The following is a 16123-nucleotide window of genomic DNA, read 5'->3' as shown; positions in this document are numbered from 1 at the left end:
GATTTGATGTTAGGAGAAGCCAGTACTTCGGCCATGTTATTACGAGAAACCAGTCCCTGGACAAGGACACTGATCTTGGAAACGTAGAAGGTTAGAAAAGAGCAGAGACCCTCCGTGAGACTGATTGATGCCGTGACTACCACGGTGGGCTCAAACCTAGGGGTGATTGGGAGGCTGGTGCAGGACTGGGCAGCACTTCACCTGGTGAGCAGGGGGTTGCTGGGAGTCAGAAATGACTTGACAGCACTTAGGAAGAACAAGTGAGGCTCTTCCGATTTATTCTCCAATTTAAACTTTTACCCCAATTAAAATGTCATTTTCTACCAATCATGACCTAAAAACATTTTTTGAGGGCCAATAGAGGCATGTCTGATAGTTTCTGTGGAGACTACTCTTCTGTTGCAAAGTATTTTAGAATTTTTGTTTCATGTAGTTGTGCTTTGTCTGGAAAGGAATTCATTAACTTGCAATTTTGATAACACGTGTGAACATACCCACTAACCTCTCTCCTAATGCAATTTATAGTTTTCATTTAGCATGACCAGCTTAAGAAAAAGGATTTTTCCCATTTTTAAAATCATTATCACTATCTCTATCATTATCATTATCAATTTTCATGAATGGGAGGACAGCAGGGCTGTTTCACGAATATTCTAGGTGATTTGCCTTTCAAATGCCCAATTGTATGGTTTTCTTCAGGTCTTAGGGCTCTCTCACTTCCGTTTCATGTGTACATGCTTTTGTATCATGAAAAGACTAGACACTGAATCAGGAGTTTAAATGTTCTTTACGATCCTGTTTAAGTAGGCCAAATGGTACCCAGTTTAAAAATTATGCATACAATATCTTAAGGATTTCTACACACATAAAGATTTACCATCTTCACCAGCCTGTGTGATCATGAGGTGTTGATGGGATCAGGTATCAGGCATCAAAGACCCAGAACAAAAATTCATATAGCTGTGAATGAGGGGAAGGGTGGAGTGGAGACCCAAAGCCCATCTATAGATAATTGGACATCCCCTTACAGATGGGTCACAGGACGAGAAGAGCCAGTCAGAATACCATATAGCACTGATAAAACATACAACTTTCCTTTAGTGCTTTGATCACAATTCGACCTTACAACTCTGACTAGACCAGAGCATGAACACTGGTCCAGATAAGAGCTCTTGACTCTGCCCTTGATCAATGTAACGAAGAGGAATTACTGAAACCAAAATGAAGGCTAAGCATGATAGTGGGACAAGAGCAAAGTAAAAGGAAATAGAGGAAAGAACTAGGAGGCAAAGAGCATTTTGAGAGGTCGAAATGCAGCATGTACATATCTAAATATATTTATCTATAATGGGGAAATAGATCTATGTGCATATATTTATAGGTTTAGTGTTAAGGTAGCAGATGGACATTGGGTCTCCACTCAAAGTACTCTCTCAATGCAAGACCACTTTGTTCTATTAAACTGGCATTCCATGATGCTCATTTTCCCAACATGATCACTGAAGACAAAGTGGGTGCAGAAGCAAATATGGTGAAGAAAGCTGATGGTGCCTGGCTATCAAAAGATATAGCATCTGGGGTCTTAAAGGCTTGAAGATAAACAAGCAGACATCTAGCTGAGAAGAAACAAAGCCCACATGGAAGAAGCACACCAGCTTGTGTGATCATGAGGTTTTGATGGGATCAGGTATCAGGAATCAAAGAACAAAAAATCCTATCATTGTGAATGAGGGAGAGTGCAGAGTGGGAACCCAAAGTCCATCTGTAGGCAACTGGCTATCCCTTTATGGAAGGGTCATGGGGAGGAGACGAGCCAGTCAGGGTGCAGTGTAGCACCGATGAAACATACAGCTTTCCTCTGGTTCTTTAATGCTTCCTCCCCCACCACCCCACTACCATGATCACAATTCTACCTTACAAATCTGGCTAGACCAGAGGATGTACACTGGTACAGATAAGAACTGGAAACAGGGAATCTAGGACAGATAAACCCCTCAGGACCAATAATGAGAGTAGCGATACCAGGAGGGGAAGGGGCAGGTGGGGTAGAAAGCAGGAACTGATCACAAGGATCTGCATATAACCCCCTCCCTGAGGAATGGAGGATAGAAAAGTGGGCAAAGGGAGACGTTGGACAGTGTAAGACATGAGAAAATAATAATAATGTATAAATTATCAAGGGTTCATGAGGTAGGCGGGGTGGGGAAGAAGGGGCAAAAATGAGGAGCTGATATGAAGGGCTCAAGTAGAAAGAAAATGTTTTTAAAATGATGATGGCAACATATGTACAAATGTGCTTGTACAATGGATGGATGTATGGATTGTGATAAGAGCTGTTAGAGCCTCCGATAAAATGATTTTTTAAAAAGCTGTACGAGCCCCCAACAAAATGATTAAAAAACAACAAAAGTCAGAGTCGTGGAAACCTGCCGGGGCAGTTCTTCCGTGCCCTGTGGGTTGCTGTGAGTTGGCATCAGCTTAATGGCAGAGAGTGCGTATGCCAAGATCCTTTCTCTTTCTAATAATCTCTCTCATACTTTACAGCATTAAACACATGTGAATTATAATGAATCATTCCTCGACACTTTTCTTTTGGGAAACAATGACTTATACCAAGGTGACCTTTTGGAGATAGAAGTTGTTATTTCTGTACAGCCAAGTTTAAAATGAAATTAAACAAAGCCAGAACTTGAACAATCTGCTTACATATTTTGACTATTGTTTGTCCTTATTTCAAAATTGTTGAGCTGCATTGTTAGATTTTAACTCTCTAGTGCAAGAATAATTCTATTCTACCTCTCATTATTCTTAACAGGAAGGTTATTTTCCAGATTTTCATTGCTATTAAGCAGCAGTGTGCATTTGGTTTGTTGAAAGAAGCATCGATTTTTAACGTCATTCCCCAGTAAGGGAAACAGGCAGCATTTCCTTTCAGAAATTTCTGCTTCAATGTTGAGCTTTCCATAAACTTGAGATGTCCTATACTTTGTTGCTTGGAAGATACATAATCATGAGGAATCATCATCTTTTATTTAGTTATCTTTGAAAAAAATTGATCACCTGCAATGGATCCTTTATCATAATTCATAGATTATTTTTGTTCTTGTTTTTCCAAGTGTATCATTGCCTCAGACAATTGGACAGGTGTTCATTGAGAAACTAGCTGACTACATTCTGGTGAGAACAACCTTTGGCTTTTCTTTGGCTTGGGATGGAATATCTGGAATTTACCTCAAGCTGTCGGAGATGCACAAAGGGAAATCTTGTGGCCTGTGTGGAAACTACAATGGCATTCAGTCTGACGATTTTGTAATTCAGCAAGGTGAGTATTTGGGGCTAGACTGTACAGGTACTGTCTAGAATCTGCTTTCTTCGTCCCCCCCATCCGCACACAGAACACTTGTCCTTATTGGGTAAAATTAGCCACTTGCCTACTTGTGTGATTTTAAGCTCAGTATAAATTAGAAAATAAAAATTGAGTCATTTCTGAAAACCAGGAGCTAGTTTACACTTGCTAAATGAAGGTACAGGATTCACGTATGCAGTAAATGCTAATTGAGCATTCCCTTCAGTTCAGAAACTTGTGATATCCGCCAGTGAACCAGAGAAAGACTCCTGCCTCTAAGAGCTCAACCCTAGTGATTCAAACCCAGTTAGGAGCAAACGTGTCTTCTTCAGAGAAAACACTGCTTAGCTTCTCGTTTTATCAGAATAAATCAAATGGCTGAAAATAAAATTCCATAAATAAAGGTAATGACATGTGAGGAAGATTATGGGAACTGAACAGCAATTTGAAACGTTTTTATGATGTGTAATGTCTTGAATAGTTAGTGGATTATTAATGGGGGAGTATGTCAGGAAGCAAATGAGCAGGGTACGAAGTATGTGGGAGGAGTTTAAAGAGAGATTTCCGCTTCTCCAAAAAGTTGTTTGGTACACAGTACACAGTGGAATAGTATAAAATCTCCATTTACAACAATTTCTCTGCCTGTGACTAGAACCTGCCCTCAGATTTTTCTCCCATCATGAAATGCCTGTAGATAAACTGTATTGCCACTAAGAGATGTAGTGTTTTATTAAAATACATCTTTATTTTGCTGATTAGATAAATATTTGGTGACAGAAAATCGATTGCATACCATGGAGTGCAGTGTTTTCATCATTTCTCTGTGGATGCCTTCTCGTTCTTCAGAGACGACGTCACAGAGAAATGAGGCTTTAGAATTTCTGTGAATATTAGGAGACTTTAATTTGTGTTCTAGTTGAGAATTTTAGCTCCATCATTCATATCCAATGCTACACCCAAGCCATGGTGCGCTCTTGATTTCCACCCTGTGATTAGTATCACCTCCCTTTTACTCTCCAGTGTTCCAATGTGGACAATGCATTACTTCTCTTATAGCTTGTTTTATACAAGGCATTCTAATTTTATTTTAGTAGATTTCACGTAGCTACTTGATATTATTTAAGATCTAGTAATAATTACGAACTTCGTGACTCATTTATACAACATAATGAAAATAGCTAAATACATGCTTCAAATGCTATAATTAATATTAACTCCAGAAGGATTGCCACTCTTTAGTAATACTAAAATTTAGGCATAAATATTGAAATAAGTGAACCTTTGGGAAATGTTTTTAGTTCTGAAGATTTAAAATGATGTTTTAAAATAAAATGTGATTGGTAAATTTACTTTACAATTGTTTAAATATGTATTAGACCAGACCTAGAATCAGTTTGATGTGTAAGCTATTCATCAGTGTTTGGGATAATGCAGTAAGTGGGCCAAACGCGTTTGAAAGCTCTACGATGTTACACCAGAATTCAATGTTGCAAAAATTGTCATTATGTATTCATGCCCTGATTTTGAATGGCTTTTGAACCCTAACTAGAGTCCAGGCAGTAACTAGGATTCAAACAGTAGAAGAACTTTGACAAGCTCTCTGTGTGCTTGCAGTGTATCTGGTAGTGAAGCACATAATAAAGAGGCAAACAAGTGGAAATCGCATTTTAATGATCCATACCAGCCATGATAAAAGGCAAATGGACAAGAGATTAAGCGGGATAGAAGAGTGTGGTCAGTAGTAATCTAGACCCTGTGGCTGCAAAGGCCTCCTTAAGGAAGTCACATTGTGAAGATGCTTAAGTGCAGTCAGGAAATGACTGGAGTCTGAGTGGTGAACGTTGGGAATGCACTGGCTAAGTGATATTGGAAGTGGAGCCCACTCAGGTGCCTCGGAAGAAAGATCTGGTGATTTACTTTCAAAAACCCCAACCACTGAAAGTCGTTTGGAGCACAATTCTACTCTCACATATCTGTGTTGTCATGAATTAGGAATGACTTGACAGCAGATGGTTTTAGGAATGAACTTGGTATTGGAAAGAACAGCATAAAGCCAGGATTGCTGGAGCTTAGTGAACAAGTCAGAGTCAACAATGATGACTACAGGAAGGAGCCAGTCTTTCAGGCTATGTGGTACTAAATTTTAGGATTTTTTACTAAGAGAGAACAGCCCAATCAACCCAATCGATGGTAGTATGTGACAATATCTTCCCAATTTGAAGGTGTGAGAGAATATGGTGACACCTTGACTTTAGAAGAGAGGCAGGCGTAATGTAGGTGGCATAGAGATACTTAATTCCTGTGTTGTCATAGGTTGTAACCAATGGTAGACTTTATGACCATGTAAATCTGTGTTGTGGAGAACCTGAAGTGCAAATCAGAAGGCTTATTGGCTTAAATGGAACTTTAAAATGCCATTTTGCTTGATTGAGCTAAGTTCTTGAGGTTTGAGATTCAGTCTCTGTCTCAATTTGGGCAAGATTAATTTCCAGGTCAGGTCCTGAACTTGTTCTGCTAGGCCAGCTGCTGAGACAATTAAAACCTGAGAGTCCAGAGAGTTCATCTCCTAGCCACCGGTTTGCTGCTGTCTCCATCAGAAGGCTGGCAAAAGCTGCATGTTCTTCGTATTTGGACCTGTCCCCCATGTATCTAGGAGAATCTGTTCCTCATATTCCAATGAAATGGATTCACCTCTTAGTTTTCAGAGCACTAGGTGTCTTTTCTAGTCTTTAATCATCTATGTGACTATCTTCTGAAATTTCTTAAAGGGCTTGAAATAGACTTTTTTTTTCAATTTTAGAGGAGCCAAAAAAAAAGGTGGGCTTTAGTAAGATTCTGAGGAGTATCCAATAGAATGAGAGGGCAGTTTATGCCATCTCCCACCAAAATTTTACTACGTTTCTTGATTTTATGATTATTTTCCCTCCTCTCTCCAACACAAACTCTTTTTTGGCTAACCTGCACTCTGCTGGTGTGCATGTTATATCATCTCACTTTCACACTTTCCTAATCTTGTTTTATTGCAGTTTGCTTTTTTTTCGCCAACTGCGATAATTTTATTGGGTGCTTATACTTTGTTCAATATGTTTTTATGCTAAAGTGATAAAATCTGATATCACTGGTTAATTATAAAGTGATTTGAGTTTCCCTTTCTGATTGGAGCGCTCATGCTGAAAAACTATGTGGAAAGTACCACTCATACATTTATTATTTGGTGTATATGTGTGTTTGTGTGAAGTAGAGGACTACACAGAGGACATTGCTATGTTTGCAAGTAGTTGGATGGTGCAAACTCCAGATGCTGCCAAATGTGTACCCATACCCTCAGATTTTCCCAGTCCATGCTCAAGTGGAATGCCAGCATTTGAGGTAAGTTTGATGGGAAAACAAGTTGAGCACGCTGAGCATAATAAAAACATATAAACTATTTTTGTAGTCTTCATTAAGCAATTTTAGTGCAAACTCAATGTAATTCCAAGCTATTAAATCAAAGAAATGTAATATCAACAGAGAATAAGCTTAAGGTTATTTCAGAAATCATGAATGTAATGAGTTCATGAAAGCAATAATGATTATGAAAATATGAACTTAAAAGTGTTGGTTAATATTTATAAGAATACATTACCCTGTCTTTTCTGGTCATAACTAAGAGGGTTGCAATGGACTACTAAGGGAAATCAGAGAACACCCCCTCAGTAAATATGATTTGGTGACCTGTATCTTTTTCCGCATAGGCCATCTTCTTCAAGTGCCAGATACTGTTGCAGTTCCCCTTTCTCAGCTGCCATGAATATATTGATCCATATTTGTATATTGCCAGCTGTGTTAATGATCTTTGCAAGTAAGTGAAGTGCTTGGCATTTGCAATAAAATTTTACCTAAGTGTATGAATATACTCCTTTGGGTTTGAATCATTTTTATGCCACCGAACCTTTGGGAGCCTAGAAATGTCTATAACCCTTATTCAGAGTAAAGCTCCAAAATGCACTAAATTACAAAGAAAACCAATTATATTGAGATATATTTATCAAAATAGTATCAATGTGTTTTCACATGCATCTAAGTCCTTTTAATTACTGTTATTTGACATAGTGATAAGCATAAATAATATTTTGATATATTTCTGACAACTTTAAAGAGATAAAAAATATTTTTGATTTCTGTTGGTGACAAAGTCATAAATACTGCTGGTAACATTGTGATGTGCTGCCTATATACATAATTGAAGGGAATGCTAAATTTCAGTCAGAGATTAGTGAAAATAAAGATACTGTCTTTTACTCATCCAAGATCTCAGACACTTGTGTTGTAATTAAGGCCTCTGTGGATCTCAAGTTAACACCTGAAATCGATTACTCACTAAGCGAAAAAAATTCAATGAGGCCAGTCTAATCTTTTCATCAATGTAGAGGCCACAAATTATCCATTATTGAAATAAACTTTATTTTACTATTCTATTTTAATTTTAAATCTTACAAGTATATAGAATTAGCCATCTTGGAAGTTTAATAATACTTCAAGAATTCACATGTATACTTTTTAAAAGACTTGATAAATGTTAAGGATACATGGAAAACTATCTTGTAAAAGATCAGACTAGGTTTTAGGTGAGTGAAACTTTAAATGATGTCTTCAATACCTGTTAAAAAGCTTAAGTTTATCAAAGGTCAGCCTCTGGGTGGTGAAAATGGTTTGTTTTCCACCTAAAACTTGGTGGTTCAAAACCACTCAACAGTTCAGAGGGAACTGCAGATTAAAGCCAAGACCCCCACCTTCCATGTGGCAGATCTCGCTTCTTCTCATACGTGGGGTTGCCATGAGTTGCATTCAACTGGATGCCAACAGGTTTGGTTTGGTTTGGGGAGGGTAGACAATGGCTCTTATTAAATCCTGAAAATAGAATTCAAAACTGCACTTACCCCAGTGACTCGGACTATTCTCCAATAATTTCGTTACTTGCCTTATCATTATTGACTTTACTACCCATTTGCTTAGTAGACTGAGGTGAAGTATCATTTGGTATGCTCAGGAAAGTTATCTTCCACTTATTAGAATATTGTTTGCCTGCTGTAATATTCAAAGCAAGTGTCTAAAATGAAATTGAACATTTACATTTCTCTCATAATCAAAACTGGCCCTCCACTATTCTTTCATCATTTCAGCACTTATCATTAGAAAAAATGAAGTAGAAGGCTGAAAACATTTTAGAAATTATTTTTAAGTTTCGTGTACCACAGTCACTTCTAGACCTCGGGACAGAACTTTAAAACATGCCCCTACATAGATGCAGATGAGGTTGAAAACTGTTGTCTTTGGCTCAGCAGCCACATAGATGCCCAGTGAAAACTTGGAGGTTCCAATACTGCAAACAAAAGAGATGAGTGACTATATTAGAGGACAAGTCTCTACCACACTTGCATTTTCAATGTTATCCTTAAGAAATTAACATCTTTTGAAATGCTTATCATTAGGCTTTGGATTTTTGAACCTGATGCTTTCTCTTGGACAAATAAAAATAGCAGTTAAAGAGAAGCATTTGTTTTCTAGCAAAAATTGGATGACTCCCGAGATAGGCTCGAATAGGAGAAGCAGGAGTTGGGTGCACATCAGACATGGAATCTCAAAGAAGGGCATCGTGGACTATACGTAGATATCTATAAAAGGGAAATGAGAAGTTGCTTCCAAATTTCCCCAGGGACTAGCCCTCCCTGTACATTGCTTCCGTGAGAGGCCTTTCTCTTTATTTCTCTCTTAGGGACCTGCATCCCAAGGATATCATAACATGAGAATGAAAAGGTGACTCATTTGAAAATAAAATACTTTTCTGTTTGATTAAAAAATATCTTAAAATAAATTTGACACAAATGGAGCTTCTGGCTTGTACAAGTAGCTAACATTTTGGTTATTACCCTACAAGTTGGAAGTTGGGTCCACCCACGGGCACCACAAATGAAGACCCGACTTCTGAAAACTCAGCCATTGGAAACATTTCGGAGCATATTTAGATTCTGACACATCTGGGGGGCCATGAGTCAGACTCCCTCCCCAGCAACTGTTTGTTATTTCCCCCTGAGATCTATTTTGAGCTGGGACTTGTGCCACCCGTTGGAGAAACAGAGTTAGGACCTGTTCCTCTCCCAGCAACCAGCCCCCAGAGGCTGCACAGAAGAGATGGCCTTTGACTTGAAACTTGACAGATGACTCGGTAGTCATCTCTGAAATTAAGCTCTTCTGTTTCTGCTTCTAGCAATGATAACCCTGCTGTGGTTGTTACAAGCTGTTGATGTCATTTCAACTCATAGAGACTTTGTGTACAGTAGAACCAAACATGACCTGATCCGGCACCATCCCCACATCATTTCTGCTTTTGAGCCTGTTGTTGTAGCTCTGCTCAGCAGCAAGGAATGACTATACTTTTGCCATGCTAAAGTGAATTCAATTGGAAACCTCTTCTGGTTAGTAGGGAGTCCTGGTGGCATGGTGGTTGTGTGTTGAGCTGTGAGCTGCAAGGTCAGTCCTTTGAATTCCCTAGGCACTCTTCTGGAGAAAGATGCGGCATTCTAGTCCCATGAAGAGTTATAGTCTTGGAGATTCACAAGAGCAGTTTTCCCGTGTCCTATAGTGTTGCTATGTGTCAGCATTGCCTTAATGGCAGGGAGTCTAGTTTTGAGTTTCATTTGCTAGTGCTTATTTTACCTATCAAATGTAGTTCTCAAAATATAAAAATAAGATTATTTTCCTTGCCCAATAGTTGCAAGTTTTAAAATGAAATTTTGCTTGCAACGTGGCTAGCACAATGCCTAGAGTAACACAGACAATAAACAATATATTATAGGTATTTTAGGAATAGTTGCATTGGTTTTCCAAACCAATATTCAGTTGCTTTGCTAATTTCCAAATCCACCAAGAAATTGTAGGAAGCAACACACACATTCTGAGACAATTCATAGACTTAATATCTTTCCAGGAATTAAAAAAAATAGTGTACACTGTTTCACAAAGAAACTTTTCTTGTCTGGGGGTTTAGAATATTTTTTAAAGCTTATATACTAGATCGTTTTTCTTCTTAAATCTCAGTTAATTGTACTAGATAAGCTGCACGACTCCAATTACAGTAGCCCAGGATAAGTGCTATTTGAGATGATAGTTTGTACAATAGAGATACTGAAAATGTTAAGGTACACACACACACACACACACACACACACACAAACACTCACATTCTCAAGGTCATTATGTTGTAAGATATTTAGCTGTTCAATTTTGAGTTTGGCTTGGGTTGAAAAACAAGCCCACTACTTTGTTATAAATCCTGCTTATTTTATAGGTACCCTGTTAATCTACTTTGGGAATTGGTCAAACTCTTCTAATCAAAGATTGTTTGGAGTGGCTTAAAAAGTGATTATTAAAAATAAGATGGTTTACTTTGAAAAGAGGTTATGAAAGTAGTTAGCTTTAGTGATTTAAGTTTGAGATAATTCAAAATCTAATTTTAAATAGCAAGTTAAAATCTACTTATTAATTGTTTCACAAATGCTTTGGAAGATCCTTATAAGAACCTTTAAGGACCAATGAAAATATATTTGAGTGCTACAATTTTTTATTTTTAACCTATTATGTGGGCTATAACAAGTATTATATTTTGTGCTTTTGTTGTAATAGGGTTTTTAAGACAGTAAAACAGTTATGGTAGATAAGCAGATGAGTTATTATAAGCTGAATTAATTAATTATTGCCATATACTTCATGTACCAAAAAAGTAAATAATTTTAATGTATTAAAAAGAGTTGAATAATGACCATCACTATCAGTTTTAGGAAGGAAACCTTGTGGTGTAGTGGTTACACGTTGGACTACGATCCACATGGTCAGTAGTTACGATCCACATGGCCAGTAGTTCCAAACCAAGAGCAGCTCTGTGGGAGAGGCGGCATTCTCTGTCCATAAACAGTTGGCTTGGTAGCCCACAGGGGGTCCATGAGTCATTATTGACTCCATGCCAGTGAGTTTGGTTGCTTTGTTTTTTTAATCAATTTTAGAACTTTTTTTTTCACTTTTTTACTCACTGTTAGCTCTCTATTTTGCCCAATTTACAGTCTCTATAGATTTACTTATCCTGGATTTCATCGAAAGAAAACCAGACAAAAACCCAAAATATAAAATCCAACAACAATAACACAAGGAAACAGAAAATTCCAATCCACAGGAAAGGAGAGCATAAAAATGAGAACAAATTAAAAATGGATCAAAAGGGAAAACAAATGATAAGTCGTTAAAATTTAACTTGACTATATCTCTGTTAATTCACTTTCTGATGTGCTTTGTCTGAGAGTCAAGCAACTCACATCCCTGGCCAACGGTCAAAGGAATTCAATGGAGGCTTAATCCCTGTGGGGCCTCTGCAAATCGATTTGCACTTTCACTGTCATCCATAGCCATCTGCAGAGCAGTGCTCAGAATTTAAGCTCTAATACAATTCCCTCTTCTGACCTTGCATTTTATTATTTACAATTGTAAATTGTGTCCTCCTTTGTGTGGGCCTGGCTGGCACCTCACTTGGAGGCTGCTTGTTGACAGACAAGCTTCTGGCTCAGGCACTACTCTGAGAGCCGATCACCTTCCATTTTCTTTACCACACTTATCTTTAGTGAGCCCTTCATGAGGGTTAAATACTGTGCAGGTCCCCATCATAAGAATGAACTATTCTTAGGTTAGAGCTTAAGGTTAAGTGTGAGCTCAAAATCCCTTTGTATATGCAAGATTTATATATAAAATCCCTATTCCATATCAGTGGCAACATTGTCAGCTTTCTGAGAGATACTAAAAATTACTTCCATAGGACCTTTGGTAATTCTAATTATAGTGTCATTAAAGTAGCCAATGGTATAGGATCTAAAATAATAAGGGGTATATTTATAGATAGTCAAGTTTGTTAGACTAAGAAACACAGGGTATTCACTTATACATATTAAAAAATGTGACTAGCTCCTGTTTAAGAAAACAATAAGGGTTGGACACAGGGCGCAAAGTTCAGTCACACTGATTTGCTCTGGCAGTATGTCTACAGAGCAAGGACATGCTTTTAGAAGCTAAGAAAATATGGAAGTGGGGAATTTATAATGCTCTTAAATAGTCTTACATTGCTTATTATTGGGTAATCTCAAAAGCAAGCCTCTTCTCTTATGAGGGTGTTACAGGGTTAAAATAAGTTCCCTTATTTTGATTTTAAAGAATTTTATTGCTATGTAATTGACATATAACACAATGTCATAGTTCAAGCATATTAAGAAGAGTTGTGCAATCATCACCACAATCACTTTCAGAACATTTTCCTCTTTCTCTAGCCACTGTTGTTAGCTTCCCGTCCCATCCGCCCACCTCCCGGCTGTGCCCCTAGGTCATTCTTCACCCAGTTCCTGTCTCTATAGATTTACCTATTTTGGATTTCATCTACATGACGTCATGCAAAACAAAAACTAGAAATAAAATAAAATAAACCACCCAACCAGAAAAACCTCAGTCAGAAGCAAAGCAGAAAATATGAAAGATATTAAAAACGGAAACAACTTCAGGTCACATCAGATGTTAAATTTTCACCTAACTGTATCACTTTCCACATGATTGTACATATTTTGCAGACCCACCGGCATTGTGTGGGCGTTTCAACCTCTCTGCACCCTCTTCAGCATGTTGCTTTCTGTTTTTTATTAACTGCATTTTTCTTTTAGGTGTAAGTGATATGTCACCATTGTTTTGATTTGACTTTCCCAGATGGTTAGTGATAGCAAACATTTTTTCATGCATTTGTTAGCCATTTGGATATCTTTTTTGGTGAATCATCTGTTAATGTCTTGTGCCCACTTTGATTGACTCGATTTCTTTCTATAGTGTTCTGCAGATTTTAGAGACTAGCATTTTGTCCGTGCTGTTGTTGCTGAAGACATTGTGATAGGATTTTATCTGTTATTATAACATTTTCAAAATATAAAAGAATTAGGTGCTTTTATATTTAAAAAAATACATAAAAGGGGGCAAAAGCTACCAGGATTCTGGCAAGAACATAAATATCAAAATATAATTCTTTAAAAAAATAATTCTTTATTAGTATTGGCAGTCTCGACTCAAAATGAAAGTGGTCATATTATTGAAGTGGTTCTCAGCCTTGCTCAGGCCACCACCCTTTCATACAGTTCCTCAGGTGGTGGTGATGCCCCCAACCATAAAATTACTTTCATTGCTACTTCATAACTGTAATTTTGCTACTGTTATGAGTTGGGCGACCCCCGTGAAAAGGTCGTTCCCACCCCCAAAGGGGTCATGACCCACAGGTTGAGATTCTACACCATGATAGCTGAAATTCAAATGTATGTATTCCCACCTTACCTTAGTAGGTTAGGAGACACAGATGGCCATAAATCTATCGATTCGTTTTGAAGTATTTGCCACTCACATAGCATTACTGGGGACCAGGAGCTCACAGGTATTCTGCTGTCAGGGTTTCCTGTGCAATTCTTGCTTTTCTTTTTTCTTCTCCAGGACGGGAGATGATGACACCTACTGCCGAGCGGCCACGGAGTACGCCAGGGCCTGCTCCCACGCTGGCTACCCGATCCAAGACTGGAGAGACGACTTTCCCGCGTGCAGTACGCCTTCTTCTTTCCAAGTCCTGCATGTTGCTGCTCTTGTTAAATGCATAACGTCAGTTCTGTCTAACCGCAGCCTCTGAACGACAGACTGAAGCATGGCTTAGTCCTGCGCCAGCCTCTTAATCGTTGCTATGTTTCAGCCCATTGTTGCATCCATCTAATCGAGATATTCCTTTTTCCTGACTTTTTACTTTATCAAGCAAGCTACCCTTTCCTAGGGATTGGTCTCTCCTGTTAGCATTTCCAAAGTAAGTGAGAGGAAGCCTCACCGTTCTTGTTTTTAGGTGTCATACTGCTTCCAAGACCGATTTGTTAGTTCCTCAGGCGGTCCATGGTACAGTATATTCAATACCATTTGCCAACATGATAGTTCAAATGCATCAATTCATTGTCAATCGTCTTCACTAATTGTTCAGCTTTCACCTGCATATGAAGTGATTGAAAATACTATGTCTTGGATCAGGCACACTTTAGTCCTCAAAATGACATTAAATGCTCCTAATATTGAGAGAAGAAGTCTGAGCTTCTTCAGGGTTGCACTGAAGACATTGAGAAAAACAACACTCCAGGAATTCACGGCGTACTAATTAAGATGTTTCAACAAATGGGTGCGATGTTGGAAGTGTTCACTCAACTATGCCATGAATTTGGAAGACACCTACCTGGACAGCTGTAGCAAAGAGAACCATATTTGTACCCATTCCAAAGAAAAGTGACCCAACAGAATGCAAAAAGTATCCAACCTTTCCGTTATTAACACACGCTAGTCACATTTAGCTGGATATCATTCAAACATAGTTGCAGCAGTACAGCAACAGGAACTGTCAAATTTCAGCTAGCTTCAGAAGAGAATGTGGAACAAAGCATGTCTATCATTGCTGATGTCAGACCGATCTTGATTAAAAGCTTAAAATACTAAAAATATGTTTATTTGTTTTTATAGACTATGCACAGACATTCAATTGTATAAATCATGACAACTTATTCATCACATTATGAAAAGTAGGAAGGAATTCCAAAGCATTTAATTGAGCTCATAGACCAAGTGCTTATGAGCCTATATGTAAATCAAGTTGCCGTTGTTTTAGGAAAAAACAAGGAGATTCTGCATGGTTTAAAATCAGGGAGGTGTGTGTCAGGGTTGTATACTTTCACCAGACTTATTTAATATATGCTAAGCATGTAAGCTTAGAAGCTGGCTTATATGAATAACGCAGTATCAAGTTTAGTGTAAGACTCATTCATACCTTTCCTATGCATACAACCCAATCTTGCCAGAGGAAAACTAAGAGGACGTGAAGCACTTACCGATGAAGACGGAAGACTGCAGCTTTCAACAAACTCACAGCTTTCCGTTTAGATTATAGTTCAACAGAGAGAAGGTAACATTCTTCACGATAGGATCAATGGCACCATCACGATAAATGGAGAAAAGATTGAAATTAGGATTTCATTTTCAATTGTATTCACAATCAATGCCTTTGGAAGCAGCAATCAAGAAAGCAATGATATATTTCATAGATGATATTCAATTCTGTGGTAAAAGACCTCTGTAAAGTGTCAAAAAATGAAGTCTACTTTAAGGAATAAGGTGCCAGGAAGCTCTGTTACTTTTGTTAAATTTAGGCTTATCCGAGTACTGGAAACTTACCTAGTACTCGAAATCACCAATTTGGAAGTTGCTATAAATAGAAGTCTAGGCGTTTTGTACACTTGCGCATCTTTTCCAATGCAGCAATGGTTTGTATTAGAGAGATCAGCCAAGCTGGCTCACAGTTACCTTTCTTGCTCATTTTAGCTGATAAATGTGATGACAGCCTTGTCCATCGGGATTGTATCAGTTGCTGTCCACCCACCTGCACATTCGAGAAGGAGTGTCTGGGGAGCAATCTCCACTGTCTTGACGGATGTTACTGTCCGGACGGTAAGTGCCTCGTCTTTACCTCACGGCCACTGCGCTCAGTCATCTGGATGACTCCCCCAGAGCCTCCCCATCCCATTAACGTCGCTCTCGTTTCGACGCGTATAGAATTTGGATCATAAAATAAGTGGTTGTTTCTTAAAAATAAAGGCTCATTTCTTTGTAAATGTCCAAGTAAATTTATAACATAGAATCCTGAAAGGATGTAGG

At 38.2% G+C, this 16123-nt stretch overlaps 1 protein-coding gene across 1 annotated transcript in view; it reads left to right on the top strand.

Annotated features, from left to right (window-relative positions):
* The window catches only part of OTOGL (otogelin like), a 168961-nt gene that overhangs the window by 14077 nt on the left and 138761 nt on the right, over positions 1–16123 (top strand). The window contains exons 8-12 of the mRNA XM_004700773.2: positions 3117–3322; positions 6588–6715; positions 7081–7187; positions 13883–13989; positions 15791–15916. Of these exons, the coding sequence (XP_004700830.2) occupies positions 3117–3322; positions 6588–6715; positions 7081–7187; positions 13883–13989; positions 15791–15916 (674 nt within the window). The remainder of the gene's footprint in view (positions 1–3116; positions 3323–6587; positions 6716–7080; positions 7188–13882; positions 13990–15790; positions 15917–16123) is intronic.

This window comes from Echinops telfairi, unplaced genomic scaffold (assembly GCF_000313985.2).
Source record: "Echinops telfairi isolate 266 unplaced genomic scaffold, ASM31398v2 ScPeMD7_2;HRSCAF=8, whole genome shotgun sequence".
In the NCBI taxonomy this organism is placed as follows: Eukaryota; Metazoa; Chordata; class Mammalia; order Afrosoricida; family Tenrecidae; genus Echinops; species Echinops telfairi.
This window is presented reverse-complemented; position numbering and strand designations above follow the sequence as displayed.